General features: G+C 41.1%; 2 protein-coding genes across 2 annotated transcripts in view; both read left to right on the top strand.

Moving 5' to 3' along the window:
• NUP160 (nucleoporin 160) overlaps window positions 1-18614 on the top strand; it is a 52407-nt gene extending 33793 nt beyond the window's left edge. Inside the window, exons 24-36 of the mRNA XM_024133189.2 lie at window positions 6463-6558; window positions 6658-6752; window positions 6850-6946; window positions 7035-7140; window positions 11105-11265; window positions 12655-12715; window positions 13500-13610; window positions 13784-13907; window positions 14955-15056; window positions 15680-15821; window positions 17073-17198; window positions 17630-17734; window positions 18198-18614. Coding sequence (XP_023988957.1) covers window positions 6463-6558; window positions 6658-6752; window positions 6850-6946; window positions 7035-7140; window positions 11105-11265; window positions 12655-12715; window positions 13500-13610; window positions 13784-13907; window positions 14955-15056; window positions 15680-15821; window positions 17073-17198; window positions 17630-17734; window positions 18198-18287 — 1416 coding nt within the window. The 3' untranslated portion in view covers window positions 18288-18614. The remainder of the gene's footprint in view (window positions 1-6462; window positions 6559-6657; window positions 6753-6849; window positions 6947-7034; window positions 7141-11104; window positions 11266-12654; window positions 12716-13499; window positions 13611-13783; window positions 13908-14954; window positions 15057-15679; window positions 15822-17072; window positions 17199-17629; window positions 17735-18197) is intronic.
• A 539-nt stretch (window positions 18615-19153) lies between these two features.
• Window positions 19154-20676, top strand: LOC112067430 (nuclear pore complex protein Nup160-like). Its single transcript, XM_028477326.2, has 3 exons — window positions 19154-19321; window positions 19757-19861; window positions 20325-20676. The coding sequence occupies exons 1-3, from the start codon at window positions 19169-19171 to the stop codon at window positions 20412-20414; spliced, it is 348 nt and encodes a 115-aa protein (XP_028333127.1). The 5' UTR covers window positions 19154-19168; the 3' UTR covers window positions 20415-20676.

Raw genomic sequence — 20676 nt, 5'->3', positions numbered from 1 at the left:
CATAGGTTTTGGATTGTTGTGTTTTCGTTCTCATTTGTTTCTAGGTATTTTTTGATTTCCTCTTTTATTTCTTCAGTGATCTCTTGCTTATTTAGCAGCGCACTGTTTAGCCTCCATGTGTTTGTTTTTTTTACTGTTTTTTCCTGTAATTGATTTCTAATCTTATAGCGTTGTGGTCAGAAAAGATGCTTGATACAATTTCAGTTTTTTTACATTTTCCAAGGTTTGATTTGTGACCCAAAATGTGATCTATTCTGGAGAACGTTCCGTGTGCAATTGATAAGAAAGTGTATTCTTCTGCTTTCGGGTGGAATGTCCTAAAAATATCAATTAAGTCTATCTTGTCTGTTGTGTCATTTAAAGCTTGTGTTTCCTTATTTATTTTCTGTCTGGATGATCTTTCTATTGGTGTAAGTGGGGTGTTAAAGTCCCCCACTATTATTGTGTTACTGTCGATTTCTCCTTTTATGGCTGTTAGCATTTGCCTTATGTACTGAGGTGCTCCTACGTTGCGTGCATAAATATTTATAATTGTTATGTTTTCTTCTTGGATCAATCCCTTGATAATTATGTAGTGTCCCTCCTTATCTCTTATAACAGTCTTTATTTTAAAGTCTATTTTATCTGATGTGAGTATTGCTACTCCAGCTTTCTTTTGATTTCCATTTGCATGGAATATCTTTTTCCATCCTTTCACTTTCAGTCTGTACGTGTCCCTAGGTCTGAAGTGGGTCTCTTGTAGACAGCATATATAAGCGTCTTGTTTTTGTATCCATTTAGTCAGTCTGTGTCTTTTGGTTGGACCATTTAATCCATTTACATTCAAGGTGATTATCGATATGTATGTTCCTGTTACCATTTTCTTAATTGATTTGGGTTTGGTTTTGTGCGTCTTTTTCTTCTCTTGTGTTTCCCGCTTAGAAAAGTTCCATTAGCATTTGTTGTAGAGCTAGTTTTGTGGTGCTGAATCCTGTTAGCTTTTGCTTGTCTGTAAAGCTTTTGATTTCTCCATCGAATCTGAATAAGATCCTTGCTGGGTAGAGTAATCTTGTAGGTTTTCCCCTTTCATCAGTTTAATATGTCCTGCTACTCCCTTCTGGCTTGCAGAGTTTCTGCTGAAAGATCAGCTGTTAACCTTATGGGGATTACCTTGTATGTTATTTGTTGCTTTTCCCTTGCTGCTTTTAACATTTTTCTTTGTATTTAATTTTTGATAGTTTGATTAATATGTCTTGGAATGTTTCTCTTTGGGTTTATCCTGTATGGGACTCTCTGTGCTTCCTGGACTTGATTGACTATTTCTTTTCCCATGTTAGGGAAGTTTTCAACTATAATCTCTTCAAATATTTTCTCAGACCCTTTCTTTTCCTCTTCTTCTTCTGGGACCCCTATAATTCGAATGTTGGTGCATTTGTTGTCCCAGAGGTCTCCAATACTGTCCTGAGTTCTTTTCATTCTTTTTTCTTCTGCTCCCTGGCAGTTATTTCCACCATTTTATCTTCCAGCTCACTTATCTGTTCTTCTGCCTCAGTTATTCTGCTATTGATTCCTTCTAGAGTATTTTTAATTTCAGTTATTGTGTTGTTCATCACTGTTTGTGTGCTCTTTAGTTCTTCTAGATCCTTGTTGAATGTTTCTTGTATTTTCTCCATTCTGTTTCTGAGATTTTGAATCAACTTACTATCATTACTCTGAATTCTTTTTCAGGTAGGTTGCCTATTTCATCTTCATTTATTTGGTCTTGTAGGTTTTTACCTTGCTCCTTTGTTTGTAACATATTTTTTTGTCATTTCTTTTTTTTTTTCTTTTTTTGATGGGTGGGGCTGTATTCCTGTCTTACTGGTTGTTTGGCCTGAGGCATCCAGCACTGGAGTTTGCAGGCAGTTGGGTGGAGCCAGGTCTTGGTGCTGAGATGAGACCTCCAGGAGGCCTTACGCTGATTAATATTCCCTGGGGTCTGAGGTTCTCTGTTAGTCCAGCGGTTTGGACTCAGAGCTCCCACCACAGGAGCTTGGGCCCGACCTCCGGCCTGGGAACCAAGATCCCACAAGCCGTGTGGTGTGGCAGAAAAAAAAAAAGGAGCAATACAATAACAAAGAATAAAAAACAAAATAAAAATAGAAAAATAAAAAATATATTAGGAAAAATAAAAATATAATTGAAACAACTGCAACAAGGTAAAATAAAACCACAACAGAAAAAAGGGCAGTGGGGGAGCAAGCCAAAAGGCGCAGAACAATAACAAAGCATAAAGCATAAAATAAAATTAGAAAAATAAAAGATTTATTAGAAAAAATAAAAATATAAATGAATCAACAAGGTAAAACAGAACCCCAATCTAAAAGAGGAAAAAAGAAGAAAAGAAAAAAAAAAAAGCCTTGGCTATGGGGGCAGAGTTTAGGTGGGGGCGGAACTTAGGCAGCGGCAGGGTTTAGGCTGGGGCAGGACCTAGGCGGGTGGGGGATAACATCTGAGCATGGGGCAGGGCATGGGCTTAGGACCCACACAGCTGGAAAAGGCCTTGGGGGTGAGGCCTAGCCAGGGTGACGCTCAGTTGTAGGGTGGGGCCTCTGCTTAGGACTTGTGTGGAAGAGGAGTGGCAGCACCTCCCAAGGAGGGCCTCTGGAGTGTGGGGTTCAGGAGTTTGGAGTAAGGCCTTGGATGAAGGTGTGTGGGTGGGGTTTAGGCCCGGCATGTTGGAGGGGGTCTCAGAGGGGGTCTCCAAGTGTAGAGGTGCGGCCCTGGGTGGGGGTATAGGGGTGGGGCTTGGGCTCTGCGCTGCAGGAGGGAGGCTCCCCAGGCAGAGAATTGGGCCCCAGAGCCCAACAGGCTCTCCAGTGCCTAAGTGGACAGGGCAAGCGCTGGCCGCATTCCCTTCCATTCCTCTGTGCCCCCCTCTCCCCCCACGGTCTCCCCCAGGGTCTCCCCCATCACCACTGGACCCCTAACCATGGGTGGGTTCTACTGGGTGTAGAACTCCTCCCCTCCCCCAGGCGCCCCTCAGGGAGGGCGGTCCTGTAGGTCCGGCCTTTACTTTTGCTCCCCCTTTCCTCCCTCCCACTCCCTCAGGACCCGCGCGGCTGGAGGGGGCCTCATTGGGCAGAGGATCAGGCCCGGATCTCAGCAGGCTCCCGGGGGCCCAAGTGGGCAGGGAAACCTGCCTACTCTTCCTTTTGAACTCTGTCCTCCCAGTGGTCCCCCAATTTCCCCCTTTGGGTGTGGGATCCCTCCCCCTCCCCCAGCCACCCCTCAGGGGCACCAGTCCTGTCCCGCCTCCACTTCTCCTCGCCCCTCACTCCCCCCCACTTCCCACCTCCTACCCGGTTGCTGGGGGTTCCTGCCATCCCCTTAGGTGTCCATGGTCCCCCACCGGTTCCTGTAGGTGCCCTAGTTGTGAGAAGACACGAATTCCACGTCCTCCTAGTCCGCCATCTTGACTCCGCCCCTAGATTCTACGTTATTTGTTTATCTGGATTTCCTACCAAAAAGTAAATGCAACAAGAGCAGGCTACACAGTTTGTTCATTGCTTGTGAAAGAGATAAATGAATTTATACAGAAGTAGATTTGTAACTCTTAATAACTGTCTGCCATTCTACTAATGAGAAAATTATTTTGAATTTTAAGTAAAGATTCTTAATCTGAGGCCAGATAGGTTTGAGGTATCAATACATCCCCTGAAAATACGTGCAAAGCGTTTTTTTTTTTTTTCTGTGGAGATGCTCCGTAGTTTTCATCACTGAAAAAAAAAAAAAACATAAAAAATCACTGCTCCAGTGGACTCACTCACAGAACAAATAAATTAAGATGTGCTAATGTTTAATATCAGGATTGACTCTGGTGCCCTTATTTGGTCCTTTCACCAGGTGGTCATTTGTCACTTAGTCTCGAGGTAGGCATCTGAGGGAAGAGTGAGTCACAGCAAGGGGCGGGCGGTTGAAACTCTCACTCATCCACTTGATTTCAGTATGTTTGCCTGGTTAAGCTGATTTATGCATTATATTGCTTGATTTTAATGAAAATCACCGAAAAAAAAAAGAATGTGTATATCTGTATAACTGAATCACTTTGCTGTATGGCAGTAATTAACACATTGTAAATCAACTATACTTCAACTAAATAAATAAAAAAAATTTTTAAATAATGAAAATCACCTTCACAGTATGGACTTGGCTTTTAAAAATTCCTGTGAAGAGACTTCCCTGGTGGTCCAGTGGTTAAGACTCTATGCTGCCAGTGCAGGGGGTGTGGGTGTGATCCCTGGTTGGGGAACTAAGATCCCACATCCCATGCGTGGTGTGGCCAAAAAAAAAAAAAAAAAAAAAAATTCCTGTGAAGCAGCCAGATTGAATATAATATTAACAAAGTACATACGAATAAATGAGGATAAGATAGGGCTGGCACTTCTACGTTTGATATAGGCTCTTCATCAATCACATTGCAAGGTAAAAACAGTGACGGTCTATAATCAGGTCTGAGAATCAGCCAGAAACAATTGAACTTTTCAAGAATGCCACTTTAAAATCTAACTAAGTGTACCTTGAATTAAAATGTCAGTTCAAGATAGTAGGAAGCCATGCAAATAATCAAGGCATCCTGATCACCTATGGTGGAGTATAAATTGGTTACAGCCACTTTGGAAAACTTTTTACCTACTGGCTCCAATCTTTGATATGCCCTCTGACCCAGTAATTCCAATTCTAAATATATACGGAAAGATATACATGTTTACCAAAAGAGATATGTATGTATGTTCCAAGCAGCATGTCACAAAAGTCATGTACTAGAAACAATCCAAGTGTCCGTTAACAGAATGGATCAATGGATTATGGTATATTCTTTCAATGGACTACAACAGAGCAATGAAATGAATTGCTGAATGAAATAACATAGATCAGTCTTACAAACATGTTAAGCAAAAGCAGGCAGACAGGGCTTCCCTGGTGGCGCAGTGGCTAAGAATCCACCTGCCAATGCAGGAGACACGGGTTCAAGCCCTGGTCTGGGAAGATCCCACGTGCCGTGGAGCAACTAAGCCCGTGCACCACAACTACAGAAGCCCGCGCACCATAGATCCCCTCCTCTGCAACAAGAGAAGCCACCGCGGTGAGAAGCCTGCACACCACAATGAAGGGTAGCCCCCACTCGCGGCAACTGGAGAAAGAATGCATGCAGCAACGAAGACCCAACGCAGCCAAAAGTAAATAAATAAATAAATTTATTTAAAAAAAAAAGTAGGCAGACACACACAAAAGAATACTACAGATACTGTTTCCATGAAATTAAAAACAAAACTAATGAAAGTCAGTAGTGGCTGGAAGGAGTCACGTGGGGGCTTTGGAGTATTGGTATAATTCTTAACTTGGCTGCTGGGAACATGGGTATGTTTACTTTGCGAACATTCAGCCAGCTATGTACTTAGGATTTGTGTACATTTCTAACTATGTTATACTTCATTAAGAAGTATAACCTTAAGGCTTCCCTGGTGGTGCAGTGGTTGAGAGTCCGCCTGCCGATGCAGGGGACACGGGTTTGTGCCCCGGTCTGGGAAGATCCCACATGCCGCGGAGCGGCTGGACCAGTGAGCCATGGCCGCTGAGCCTGCACGTCCGGAGCCTGTGCTCTGCAATGGGAGAGGCCACAACAATGAGAGGCCCGCGTACCGCAAAAAAAAAAAAAGAAGTATAACCTTAAAAAAAAAAAGTGCTCCGCAGTGGGAGAGGCCACAACGGTGAGAGGCCCGTGTACCGCAAAAAAAAAAAAAAAAAACAAAAAACTGTTAAGCATCCAGAAGAAAAAGATGTTTTTATACTAATAAGGCAGACAAAAACAAATAATCAGTAAGTACTAATAAATACAAATAATTTTTAAACTACCTTTATCTTCATCTTTAAGAAATTTATATTTTGAAAGTGTTATTATACATATTTTTTAGAAATGTGTGTATATAGTATAAGTAAATGTCTGGGGAGTGTACTCAGACATTCTTAATAGGGTGGACAATCAAAAAAGTTTAAAGAGCACTATCCTATGTTGTATTAGAAATGGGTTATGTCAAACATTAACGTATTCCCTTTAGCGTTTTTATAAGGCTATGGTGCTAATTTACTAGGCTTTAAATTCATCTATGACCTAAACAGTTAGTAGGAAAAGTTAGTAGTGAAATTATATTTGTTCATTCAACAAACATTTACTGAGAACCTATTATTTACTAAACACTGAGGATAGAGCTGTGCACAGAAAAGACCAATAAAGGGTTTTACAACAGGTGTCTTATTTAACAGAATCTAAAGGAAAATCTTAAATACTAACCAAATAATCTTGTCCATCTTGTTGTCAGCACCTTTGATTTAATCTTTATCTTACCTACTTATCTTTCTAATTGATTTTCAATCGTATTCCAATTTGAAGTGCACTATACCGTGTTAATATTAATGGAAATTTCTTCTTCTATTTCCCCTTAGGTTTTGCGTCTGCTTGATGTCGTTGGGTTGCCTGAACTGGTTATTCAGTTGGCTACATCAGCAATAACTGAAGCAGGTGATGACTGGAAAAGTCAGGTAAGGACTAAGTGTAATCTAGTTATTGCCCTTGAGTTTTATCATGGATGTGGTGTTTTAATTTCTATTGTTCTTTTTTTCCCTATGTTTGATACTTAGGCTACTTTAAGGACATGCATTTTCAAACATCATTTGGATTTAGGTCACAATAGCCAGGCATATGAAGCCTTAACCCAAATTCCTGATTCCAGCAGGTAATCAATCTCACAGTCTTATTTAGAGGAGGCAATTTACCAGCCCTGTGTAATCCACTAAGAAAATTTACCCTCGTATCACTTTCTTTCCTTCTAGACAGTTAGATTGTTTACGGCAGCTGGTAGTAGTTCTCTGTGAACGCTCACAGCTACAGGATCTTGTGGAGTTTCCCTATGTGAATCTGCATAATGAGGTAATTTTATTTATCCACTGATGACCGGACACAGCTGTGGTGGTTGTCATGCTGGCTACTAACTTTGATATCTGATTGTCTCCTTTAGGTTGTGGGAATAATTGAATCACGTGCGAGAGCTGTGGACCTTATGACTCACAATTACTATGAGCTTCTGTATGCCTTTCACATCTATCGTCACAATTACCGGAAGGGTGAGCACTTGAAGCGTACAGTCTTTGTGGAGGCAACCTTATCAGTTGTATCGTGTTGTACAAAAAATATTATCTGTTTGAATTACATAATTTTTACCTTATTTTTACCATTGGACAAGTGTTCTCTACAGGCATTTGGGGAACTTATGTTTAAGTTCAAGGTTAGCTTCACCTTTTTGTGGATTACCTGTTAGCCCTAAAGATAGGCACTTTTCGGGCTTCCCTGGTGGCGCAGTGGTTGAGAGTCCGCGTGCCCATGCAGGGGACACGGGTTCGTGCCCCGGTCCGGGAGGATCCCACGTGCCGCGGATCAGCTAGGCCCGTGAGCCACGGCCGCTGAGCCTGCGCGTCCGGAGCCTGTGCTCCGCAACGGGAGAGGCCACAACAGTGAGAGGCCCGCGTACCACAAAAAAAAAAAAAGGCACTTCTCGTGAATTCCCTGGTGGTCCACTGGTTAGGACTCCCCGCTTTCACTGCCGAGGGCACAGTTTCAATCCCTGGTCAGGGAACTAAGATCCCCACAAGCCACTCAGCGCTGCCAAAAAAAAAAAAAAAAAGGCACTTCTCCCATTCTAGAACATTCTTGAGGCATTTCTAGTTAGATGGCTTTCTGTGTGTATCTTCCATCTAATTTTATTTTTTATTATTATTTTTCTATATATATATATTTTTTGCTGCATTGGGTCTTCATTGCTGCACACGGGCTTTCTCTAGTTGCGGTGAGCAGGGGCTACTCTTCATTGTGGTGTACAGGCTTCTCATTGTGGTGGCTTCTCTTGTTGCAGAGCATGGGCTCTAGGCGTGCAGGCTTCATTAGTTGTGGCGCATGGGCTCATTAGTTGTGGCTCAAAGGCTCTAGAGTGCAGGCTCAGTAGTTGTGGTGCACTGGCCTAGTTGCTCCGTGGCATGTGGGATCTTCCCAGACCAGGGCTCAAACCCGTGTCCCCTGCATTGGCAGGCAGATTCTTAATCACTGGGCCACCAGGGAAGTCCATTCCATCTAATTTTAAAAGAAATGTTATTTCACTAAAGATACCTTGAATTCTTGTGGCTGGTTTTAAGTTCCTATACCATTTTGCTATTGGCCTTTCTTTTATCTTATTTTTGCTGCTCCTTTTGAGAGTAAGTTGTGGACATCATGTCTCAGTACATAAATACTTGAATCTCAAGGACATTTCCTTATATAACCTCAATACAATTATCAAATTGAGAACATGTTACTAATTTTGTGAATTAAATGTAAATGTGGTGCTCTTATCTGGTGTGCTATTCATATTTAAATATTGCCAAACATAATGGGTTTTTTAAAAAATTTATTTATTCTTGGCTGTGTTGGGTCCTCGTTGCTGTGCACGGGCTTTCTTTAGTTGTGACGAGCAGGGGCTCCTCTTTGTTGCCGAGCGTGGGCCTCTCATTGTGGTGGCTTCTCTTGTTGCAGAGCATGGACTCTAGGCATGCGGGGCCCAGTAGTTGTGGCTTGCAGGCTTCAGAGTGCAGGCTCAGTAGTTGTGGTGCATGGGCTTAGTTGCTCCACGGCATATGGGACCTTCCCGGGGCAGGGCCCGACCCCATATCCCCTGCATTGGCAGGCGGATTCTTAACCACTGCACCACCAGGGAAGACCAACGATTTCTTTTTAATAGTACATTTCTCCCATACTGTCCTCACCCCCTAATCTAGGATCACATCTTGCATTTAATTGTCCTGTTTAGTCTCCTTTAATCTGGAGCATTCTTTTAGCCTTACTTTGCCTTTGATGACATTGATATATTTGAAGAAGAAAGGCCAGTCATTTTTGTAGAATGTTTCTAAATTTGGATTTGTATGATGACAATGAAGTCATTATCAGGTCAGCTAAAATAAAGGGATTACATATCTGTTTTAAGATCATATTTTACAAGATGACCATTGTGGTTACCCTTTGGGACCTCTAACATTTTTATACCATTTTCACTCAGAATTTTTTATTAGGTTTCTTACTCATTTTCATTGGAAAGAATGGATGGAAGTAATTCATAGGCATATTCTTGCGGCGAGCAGGGGCTACTCTTCATTGCAGTGCGCGGGCTTCTCATTGCAGTGGCTTCTCTTATTGCGGAGCACGGGCTCTAGGCGCATGGGCTGCAGTAGTTGTGTCACGCAGACTCAGTAGTTGTGGCTCATGGAATAAGTTGCTCTGTGGCATGTGGATCTTCCCGGACCAGGGCTCAAACATGTGTCCCCTGCATTGGCAGGCAGATTCTTAACCACTGCGCCACCAGGGAAGTCCTCCATATTCTTTGAATAATACAAGAATGGAAAAATAGATGATTCAAGATCTATTACTGCTTTCACAATGACAACATCCATTACATCAACCTGATTAAGACCAGTTTAGCTAGATTAACGTTCAGGTCTTTCTGGAGCAAGGCTGTTTTTCTGACAAAATGTCTTACATGTTGCAGGCACTCAAAAATATTTGTTGGGATGAAAAATAGTTTGATTTGATTTGGAAACTGAAAGGGAATTTTAAAATCTGTTTAGTTTCTGGAGTCCCATGCTGTCTCAGAACAATGTTTTTTCAATATTTCATTCAACCTATGTAACTAAAGCATTATAAAAATAAGAGTCTGGGACTTCCCTGGTGGAGCAGTGGTTAAGAATCCACCCACCAATGCAGGGGACACGGGTTTGAGCCCTGGTCTGGGAAGATCCCACATGCTGCAGAGCGGCTTAGCCCATGTGCCACAACTACTGAGCCCACGTGCCACGACTACTAAAGCCGGCACGCCTAGAGCCTGTGCTCTGCAACAAGAGAAGCCACTGCAATGAGAAGCCCGTGTACTGCAACGAAGAGTAGCCCCTGCTCACCGCAACTAGAGAAAACCTGTGCGCAGCAACAAAGACCAAACGCAGACAAAAATAAAAATAAATAAATAAATTTATTTTTTTAAAAAATAAGAGTCTGTGATCTTGGGGGACTTCCCTGGTGGTCCAGTGGTTAAGACTCCACACTTCCAATGCAGTGGGTGCAGGTTCAGTCCCCGGTCAGAGAACTAAGATTCCACATGCCACATGGCGCAGCCAAAAAAAAAAAAAGAGTTTATGATTTGGACAGAGCACCCAAATCCTGGGTGGGGAATGGGTGACAATGTGGCTGAGACTAGTTCTCTGTGCTGTCTGGGAATGTTGTATCTAAACATCAAAAGTAACATTTTAGATGTTTGGGGGATTTTTTTTTTTTTTTGGTGGTGGTGGTGAAGTACATATACATAAACTTTACTATCTTAACCATTTTTAAGTATTTAGTAGTGCTAAGTACCTTCACATTACTGCGTAACCAGTCTCCAGAATTCTTTTCATCTTGCAAAATGGAAACTATATTCCTTAAACAACAACTTCCCATTCCCTCCTCCCCCATCCCCTGGCAACCACCATTCTATTCTGTCTACAAATTTGGCTACCAGAATCATATAGTATTTGACTTTTGTGACAGACTTATTTCACTTAGCATAAAGTCTTTAAGGTTCATCCAAGTGTCAGAATTTATAATATTCCATTGTATGGATATATCACATTTTTCTGGAAACTTGGATGTTTCCATCTTTTGCCTGTTGTGAATAATACTGCTAGGAACAAGGATGTACAAATAATTCTTCAAGACTCTGCTTTCAGTTTTGTTTTTTTTTGGGGGGGTGGGGTATATACCCAAAAGTGGAATTGATGAATTATAAGGTAATTCTATTTTTAATTTTTTGAAGAACTGCCGTACTGTTTTCCATAGTGGCTATACCAGTTTACATTCCCTGCAGCACTACACAAGGGTTCCAATTTTTCCACATTCTCACCAGCACATGATTTTTTGTGGTTTTAAGTTAAACTCAATTTTGTTTTGAATTTTAATGTTTGATAAGTGTAACAAACTCTCTGTGTATCTCTAAAGAGATACATTTTTGAAATTGTAATATCTATTATTGCCTCATAGCTGGCACAGTGATGTTTGAGTACGGAATGCGTCTTGGCAGAGAGGTTCGAACTCTCCGGGGACTTGAGAAGCAAGGCAACTGTTATCTGGCTGCTATTAATTGTTTACGCCTTATTCGCCCAGAATACGCATGGATTGTTCAGCCAGCATCTGGTGCAGTGGTATGAAAACTTTCCATCCTGGAATTTGAGGATCATTTAATTATTTGGTTTGGTCCTTTGAAAACTATTACCTCATTTTGCTTCATTTCATTTAAAATTTCCACTGGGATATTTGTGGACTTAATATATTTTTGTAGCAATTCATTTGTTAAACGTTACTACCCCTTTAGTTTCCAAGTTCAGAATTATTGTAGGAATAAGTATTACAGAGTGGTTTTGGTGTTAGACAACCTAACTTCAGGCAAATTACTTAGTCTGTTACCGTCCAGTTAGCCTCTTGGATAAAATAGGGATGATGATAATAATAATGTCTACCTTATAGGATTGTTTGGGTATTAAATGAGATAATTCATGTAGAGTGCTTAGAACAGTGACAGTGCCTGGCCTGCAGAAAGTGTTCAGTAAATGGTAGCTGCTTTTATTTCATTCATTTTTGTTAATTTAATCTATTGTTACTATTTTAGGGGAGGCAAACCATGAGGGTTTCTTTTTTGTCATGCTGATGGGGTCATATACTCCCAGCTACTTGTATTGTATAGTTCCTGAATGTACTATGCTTTTTCCCAGGGTTATGGGTAGAGAATGTAACTCTGAAACCAAGGAAAGTCAGGTGGTTTATATGGAGATCAAATCTGTGTCCTTGGACTCAGTAACATGTTTTAGCTAAGTGAGCCAAGTTGGCAAACAGTTCCATTTCTTTGTGTAGTAGTTACAGTACTTTGGTGAGAAGAGCTGTGCTAGTTGAAATAAACATAATTTACGTTGAGAGAATTTAAGCCTGAAAGCTCTGGATCATAGTTAATGAAACAAAAAAAAGGGTATATATTAAAAATGAGGGGCTTCCCTGGTGGCGCAGTGGTTAAGAATCTGCCTGCCAATGCAGGGGACATGGGTTCGAGCCCTGGTCTGGGAAGATCCCACATGCCGCGGAGCAACTGGGCCCGTGAGCCACAACTACTGATCCTGCGCGTCTGGAGCCTGTGCTGCGCCACAAGAGAGGCCGCAATAGTGAGAGGCCTGCGCACCGCAATGAAGAGTGGCCCCCGCTTGCCGCCACTGGAGAAAGCCCTCGCACAGAAACGAAGACCCAACACAGCCAAAAATAAATAAATAAATAAATAAATTTTTTTTAAATGAAAAAAATAAAATAGAAAAAAAAAGTTCCCACACGCACACAAAAAAGATATGAAAATAAAATACTAATTTTTCAGGGACTTCCCCAGCAGTCCAGTGGTTAAGACTCCGCACTTCCACCACAGGGGCACGAGTTCAATCCCTGGTCAGGGAACTAAGATCCCACATGCCACACAATGCAGCCAAAAAATAAAATTAATTTTTTTAAAAAAACCCTTATTTTTCACAGTTATATCTATTGTTTTGTCTTTTCAGTATGATCGCCCTGGAGCATCCCCTAAGAGGAATCATGATGGAGAATGCACAGCTGCCCCAAGTGAGTCAGGGATCTCATGCTGATTCTTTGCTCAAGAGCAATTATATTGTTATAGTAGTAGTATTTATATTTATTTTTTGGATAGTAGTTGTAATACTATGTATAATTATATTGTAGTATATTGTATATGTATGGTAGTTATATTATTAAAATATTGTAAAATTCCTTCTTGGTAGTTTATTTTCAATAATCTGCTAAAGGTTGTCTGGTAACTCTTTGAAAACTTTGTATGCCTGTATGCGAAATGAAAATGCTTTAAAAAGTGTGTGTGTGTGTGTGTGTGTGTGTGTGTGCGCGCGCGCGCGTGCGTGCATTTGTTGTTTGTTTTTAAATCAGCTTAGTACCGAACTTTTTTTATCAGGCTCCTTTGGTATCACCATGGAGGCATGATTTCCTTCCTTAAAGAGCCTGGGCGCTAGAGTCAGGCACAGTTGGGTTTAATTCTGCCTCTCACTTTGGGCATGCTCGTTTCTCACTGATAGAGATAGCAGTGTTTCACAGTTGTAAGAGTTAATTGAAATTATTTGTGAAAGGCCTTGCAAGCGCCTCCTCATCTGCAGCTGTTGTCATTAGAGTCCTTTGATTTGACTCAGCTGTAGTGTGAGGCCGGGATGTTGCTTTATTTTTCAAGTTAGCTTTTATTGAACCCCTTGTTTTCTCCCCACCTTCCTGAAATTAAAACTGAATGTTACTTAATTTTTAGTGGAAATTGACAGGTTGCGTTAGTCTGATAGGCACTTCCTTTGTACTCTGGGAATTGAAAATGTTTTTCTTTGGCTTATAGCAAATAGACAAATTGAAATCCTGGAGCTAGAAGATCTGGAGAAAGAGTGTTCCTTGGCTCGCATTCGCCTCACTCTAGCTCAGCATGATCCCTCAGCAGTCACGGTTGCAGGTAGGCATTCAGCACCAGCAGCACATTTTAGGACCGGGCAGTGGACATAGTATACTACATGGGTATTAAAGCATGTCATTATTCTGAGGTATTCATCAAGGAAGCAGGCTTTGGGTTCAGTTCATTTCCGTATGCCGTTGGGTGCACTAAATAGCTCTTTTCCATTTCCGCAGGAAGTTCGTCAGCAGAGGAGATGGTCACTCTCTTGGTTCAGGCTGGCCTCTTTGACACTGCCATATCACTCTGCCAGACTTTTAAGCTTCCCTTAATGCCAGTCTTTGAGGGACTTGCTTTCAAGTATGTATGAAATTGTCATTCTGTAATCTTAATTTTCTAATGCAAAAATACTCTACTGTTGCTTAGTGTGAAGCAGTAGTCGCACGAGCCAGTATCCTACAAGCCTGCTTTAAAGAACAGTTTTTGTGTAATACACACAATGATTTTTTTTTTAATCTTCATTTATAGCTTCTTTTGAGAAATCAGATCTGGCATTCCTGAGCCCACATGGCCACATGACAGTAGATAACCTGGGTTAAATAGTGGTGTCCATTTAGATAAGGCATATTTTCTCTTCAATCCTTTAGGACATCTAGTGGCCCCTGTAAACATTGTTAAAAAGGAGAGGCCACAACAGTGAGAGGCCCACATACCGCAAAAAAAAAAAAAAAAAAAAAAAAAGTACTTCTTATTGAAGTTACATTATACCTAAATATTAGTCAAGTTGTTTGTGAGTTAGAAATAAACCATCAGATTTTTTTAAAATTTTATTTTTTTATTTTTGGCTGCGTTGGGTTTTCTTTGCTGCACGCGGGCCTTCTCTCTCTAGTTGCAGCGAGCAGGGGCTACTCTTCGTTGCAGTGAGCGGGCTTCTCATTGCGGTAGCTTCTCTTGTTGCAGAGCATGGGCTCTAGGCGCACGGGCTTCAGTAGTTGTGGCACGTGGGCTCAGTAGTTGTGGCTTCCAGGCTCTAGAGCACAGGCTCAGTAGTTGTGGCACACGGGCTTAGTTGCTCCACGGCATGTGGGATCTTCCCGGACCAGGGCTTGAACCCATGTCCCCTGCATTGGCAGGCAGATTCTTAACCACTGCGCCACCAGGGAAGCCTACCATCAGAATTTTTCATCATCAATTTTCTCTTGTAAGTAAATAATCTCAACACTTACTAATGGCCTTGTGGGTCATCCAGTTGTGTGGCTGTGAGGAGAGGGAAGAACCAGTACCCCAGGGTGAATTTAGTAATAGACTAGAGCTAAAGTTGACATCTCGTCTCCAATTTCAGTAGCAAAATAATGTGGTGCTTTTCAGCAAATTAATTTACTCTGTGTGGAACCATTTTCATTGCAGATGCATCAAATTGCAGTTTGGAGGAGAGGCAGCCCAAGCAGAAGCCTGGGCCTGGCTAGCAGCCAATCAGCTCTCATCAGTCATCACCACTAAGGAGTCTAGGTACAGCGCTAGTCTTCATCCAACCCTGCAAGGGCTTACCCTCCATATCCTTCCCCAGTGTCTACGTGAATATACTTTAGTGTCTTCAGAATCCTTCTCTAACAACCCTAACCCCCAGTAAACTTCCCTTTCCTGAATTGCATTTATAATTTGTATTATGCAGCTTAGCACTTTAGAATTATAGCATTTTACAGTCTTGAAGTCCTCTGACATTATTTTTCAAACCCTAAATTAACACCAGAATTACTATCAAAGTACAGATTACAAGATATCACCCTAATCTTCTAAATCAGAACTACTGCATGATTCTAATGCTTGATCAGGTTTGGAAATAGTGGTCTGAGCCAACTTCCTTGTTTTAGAAATCTGGAACAAACAAGTAAAGTGAATTGTTTAGTTGAGTTAATATGTGGTTATTGGGAAATACAAGAATCCAAGTCATCTAGTTTCTAGTACCACCCCTAAGTCACATTGGCCCTAATAATGTTAGTTGTCATTTAGCTGTATTATCAATTCTGTTGTGAGTGTCTAAAGATTTTTTCCATGTAAATACATGTTTTGAATGGTACTATAATTATCTATTAAGAATCTGGAACTCATAAGTCCTTTCTCCTTTTATCAAGTGCTACAGATGAAGCATGGAGGCTATTATCAACTTACCTGGAAAAGTACAAAGTCCAGAATAACTTATATCACCACTGTGTAATCAACAAGCTCTTGTCTCATGGAGTGCCTCTGCCTAACTGGCTTATAAATAGTTATAAGGTAAGTGGTATCTTAACTTGTAGAGAGTAAGAACCTGGTCTTTATCGTCCTGAATAACTTCATGAGATGATTAAAAAGGAAAAGATAGAGTGACAATTTATGGAAATATACCGACTTATATACTTACAGCTTCTCAGTCTTAGCTAAAAACAGTTTACTTCAGTCCTGTGAAGTACTGGGTGTTTAGATTTAAAGTTCTCCGTGTTGGTGATTAAGTTAATGCATGCTTGTGTGCTCACTGAACAATGAGTGTGTATTTAGAACAATGAGTATATATGGGACACAGCATCCACTATTCATTACTCAAAAAATTCATAGGAGTGAGTGGAATTCTTTTCAAATTCTACAACAGTGTTTCTTTCAGTTTCTGTCAAAATTGGACCCTTGGGCCACCTGCATTAAATTATTTTGATGGTGGGCTTCTTCAAAATTTAGATTCCTGGGCTCCATCCCAGACTTACAGAATCGAATTACCTTGGAGTTGGGATCCAGGATCTATATTTTAACAAGGTCATGATTTGATTTGATGCATGCTAAGTTTGAGAACTACTGTACCTGAAGTACATTGGGCACAATAGGAAAAGAGAATATAAAGCTTAAGATCAAGAAAGTTAACCTGTTTTTTTAAGTTAGAAAGTAGAGAAGGCAGCTAAGTTGGTAAAAGTTAAGATTGTGATCAAATCAGAATATAGAAAGCATAATTGACATAATTAGGAGAGGCCTTCCAAACTGAGGCTGTATCACTTTTCTCTCACCCTGAGTTAAATACAAATGTAATTCAAGCATTTAAAGTTGGTGATTCTTTTAACTTCTTTCTCATTTGTCATTCATATGTTTCTGAGAATTAATGTGACTATGTTATCTCTGGTACTCAGCATTTCTGGGAAGGTCTGTTGACTTACTACTGTGGAAACGAAGTAGGAAAGAATTAAAATGTGTCTTAGATCACAGAACAGGTGAGGAAGGCCACTTAACAGAAAGGGCCTCACAAGGTGCCCAGAGGTGACTGGGCTCTTGGGAATCCTACCCTCATCCCAAGATAAGTAAAGGGATCCTCCCAGACCGGGGCGCGAACCCGGCTCCCCTGCATCGGCAGGCGGACGCGCAACCACCGCGCCACCAGGGAAGCCCCTGTTCATTTATTTATAATGAAAAGTATAAATGCCAGGGAATCAGACACTCAACATCCTTTGGTCCATGCCCAGGTAAGATGGAAATTGGTAAATGTTCTTAATCACTAACTTTTTACAGAAGGTTGATGCTGCTGAGTTGCTCCGTCTCTACTTAAACTATGACCTTTTAGAAGAAGCTGTGGATTTGGTTTCAGAATATGTGGATGCTGTATTGGGAAAAGGACATCAGTACTTTGGAATTGAGGTAGGCTTGTATCCACATTTCCTTTTAATTCTGTATTATCACACTTCCGTTTTCCAAAGTTTTTTCAGATAATTTACATCTAAACTTCAGACTGGAAATAGTATCGTTCATTGACAATTTAGAGAAGAGTTTTGTTGAGTGTGTTTATCCCTAATCAGCCTTAGCCCTACTTTAAGATAAAAGATGATATGAATTTAAAAATACATTTGATTTAACTAAGAAAAGGACCAATTCCCCGGTTGAAAAGAGATGGAGGGTTCCAGTCATGTACCGTGTGCACGCATGTGTGTGCGCATATGCACGCATACACAATTTCTTGTTGTGAAAACAAGTAAAGCATTTCATGTTATCGAATCCTGTGGAAGTAGCTACACAGAAGAAATGGTCCACTTTTCAGATTTTCTTCAAATAATAGGTATTTTTCTTTTCAGTTTCCACTGTCTGCAACGGCTCCAATGGTGTGGCTCCCATACTCTTCCATTGATCAGCTCCTCCAGGCTCTGGGAGAGAACAGTGCCAACAGTCACAACATTGCAGTGAGTAGATCCTCTCCTGGGGCATTTTATATAAGCCCTTGCACTAGCAGTTACACCTTAAAGCTTGCTTTCCCGGTTCTCAAGGATTAAGGAGAGGGCAGAAGCCATTTATTGCCCTTCACATGCTGCCCAATCCCTTTATGAGATGATTAGTTAAATCATATATAACCTCTCTGGTTCTGGGAAGAGAGCTAATAAAGCTTTTATTAAAAATACTGGTATGATTTGCATATTTAGAAATTCGTTAGGGAAACAGGGTTGGAGTATTGTATATAGCAGAAAAGTCCAGTTATATCAGTGGAGTCACAGAGCAGACTCCTATACTGAATGGTGGTTAAATGAAGCACAATGGCTAACAACTTTATTAGGGGAAATCTGGTTGCTGAAGTCAAAGTGATTGATAACTTTAGTCTATTTCAGTCCTTGACCTATTCTCCAGTGATTCCCTTCTTTTCTCCTACAGCTGTCCCAGAAAATACTTGACAAATTGGAGGACTACCAGCAAAAAGTTGATAAGGCAACACGGGATTTATTATATCGTCGGAACTTGTGATCTGGATGGTTGCCCAGCCTTTGTAACTGCTTGGTGCCTCTTAGGGCTTAAGACTTTACCCAACAGGAAACCTGTACTCCAGGCCGGTTTTTATACCTGTAAATGATGTGTACAACAGTCAAGTCTGCATTCTGCACAAGAAAGAAGGGCAGATGAGTCACAGGCCCTGTGCTTGCTGGTGGTGCTAATACAGTTTCTGGTTTTCAACCTTGGTCTCAGACAGCTGCTTTTGTATATGATTCACAAGCTTTTTTAGAGTTTATATTTTTTTAAACTACCGAAGACATTCTTTATCTGCAAATTAAAACCCACCTACACTTTCCAAAACAGCTGATGGTTGTTGGTTTGTTGTAGCTGACCACCAAAAGCAGTCACTGCAAATCCTTTCATTCTTCCCTATCACTTTTTGTATTTCAATGGAATTATTTTGGTCCAGAACTGACATGTATTTTCTGTACTGCAAACAGAGGCTAATGATTTTGCATACCCTTTTCATTATTTATTGTGGAGTTTTTTTATGATCTTCAATAAAGTATTAAGTAATTTGCCTAGATTAAGCCTAACGTGATGACCAGCTGTTAAGGAAGATATCTTTTTTTTTTTTTTTTTAAAGGAAGATATCTTGAATCTGGTTCTGAGGCTAAAGTGGAATAAACTCTTAGCTAAGCGGCCATGGCTCACGGGCCCAGCCGCTCCGCGGCACGTGGGATCCTCCCGGACCGGGGCGCGAACCCGGCTCCCCTGCATCGGCAGGCGGACGCGCAACCACCGCGCCACCAGGGAAGCCCCTGTTCATTTATTTATAATGAAAAGTATAAATGCCAGGGAATCAGACACTCAACATCCTTTGGTCCCTGCCCAGGTAAGATGGAAATTGGTAAATGTGCTTAATCACTAACTTTTTACAGAAGGTTGATGCTGCTGAGTTGCTCCGTCTCTACTTAAACTATGACCTTTTAGAAGAAGCTGTGGATTTGGTTTCAGAATATGTGGATGCTGTATTGGGAAAAGGACATCAGTACTTTGGAATTGAGGTAGGCTTGTATCCACATTTCCTTTTAATTCTGTATTATCACACTTCCGTTTTCCAAAGTTTTTTCAGATAATTTACATCTAAACTTCAGACTGGAAATAGTATCGTTCATTGACAATTTAGAGAAGAGTTTTGTTGAGTGTGTTTATCCCTAATCAGCCTTAGCCCTACTTTAAGATAAAAGATGATATGAATTTAAAAATACATTTGATTTAACTAAGAAAAGGACCAATTCCCCGGTTGAAAAGAGATGGAGGGTTCCAGTCATGTACCGTGTGCACGCATGTGTGTGCGCATATGCACGCATACACACACAATTTCTTGTTGTGAAAACAAGTAAAGCATTTCATGTTATCGAATCCTGTGGAAGTAGCTACACAGAAGAAATGGTCCACTTTTCAGATTTTCTTCAAATAATAGGTATTTTTCTTTTCAGTTTCCACTGTCTGCAACGGCTCCAATGGTGTGGCTCCCATACTCTTCCATTGATCAGCTCCTCCAGGCTCTGGGAGAGAACAGTGCCAACAGTCACAACATTGCAGTGAGTAGATCCTCTCCTGGGGCATTTTATATAAGCCCTTGCACTAGCAGTTACACCTTAAAGCTTGCTTTCCCGGTTCTCAAGGATTAAGGAGAGGGCAGAAGCCATTTATTGCCCTTCACATGCTGCCCAATCCCTTTATGAGATGATTAGTTAAATCATGTATAACCTCTCTGGTTCTGGGAAGAGAGCTAATAAAGCTTTTATTAAAAATACTGGTATGATTTGCATATTTAGAAATTCGTTAGGGAAACAGGGTTGGAGTATTGTATATAGCAGAAAAGTCCAGTTATATCAGTGGAGTCACAGAGCAGACTCCTATACTGAATGGTGGTTAAATGAAGCACAATGGCTAACAACTTTATTAGGGGAAATCTGGTTGCTGAAGTCAAAGTGATTGATAACTTTAGTCTATTTCAGTCCTTGACCTATTCTCCAGTGATTCCCTTCTTTTCTCCTACAGCTGTCCCAGAAAATACTTGACAAATTGGAGGACTACCAGCAAAAAGTTGATAAGGCAACACGGGATTTATTATATCGTCGGAACTTGTGATCTGGATGGTTGCCCAGCCTTTGTAACTGCTTGGTGCCTCTTAGGGCTTAAGACTTTACCCAACAGGAAACCTGTACTCCAGGCCGGTTTTTATACCTGTAAATGATGTGTACAACAGTCAAGTCTGCATTCTGCACAAGAAAGAAGGGCAGATGAGTCACAGGCCCTGTGCTTGCTGGTGGTGCTAATACAGTTTCTGGTTTTCAACCTTGGTCTCAGACAGCTGCTTTTGTATATGATTCACAAGCTTTTTTAGAGTTTA

The sequence above is a fragment of the Physeter macrocephalus genome, chromosome 16, assembly GCF_002837175.3.
Source record: "Physeter macrocephalus isolate SW-GA chromosome 16, ASM283717v5, whole genome shotgun sequence".
Lineage (NCBI taxonomy): Eukaryota > Metazoa > Chordata > Mammalia > Artiodactyla > Physeteridae > Physeter > Physeter macrocephalus.
Note: the sequence above shows the minus strand (reverse complement) of the source record. Positions and strands in the feature narration are given on the sequence as shown.

Coding starts and splice junctions, on each gene's coding strand:
- LOC112067430 (XM_028477326.2), top strand. CDS start 19,169: ATGTGCTTAATCACTAACTTTTTACAGAAGGTTGATGCTGCTGAGTTG. Junction 19,322..19,756: donor ATCAGTACTTTGGAATTGAG/GTAGGCTTGTAT, acceptor TTTTCTTTTCAG/TTTCCACTGTCTGCAACGGC. Junction 19,862..20,324: donor CCAACAGTCACAACATTGCA/GTGAGTAGATCC, acceptor TTTCTCCTACAG/CTGTCCCAGAAAATACTTGA.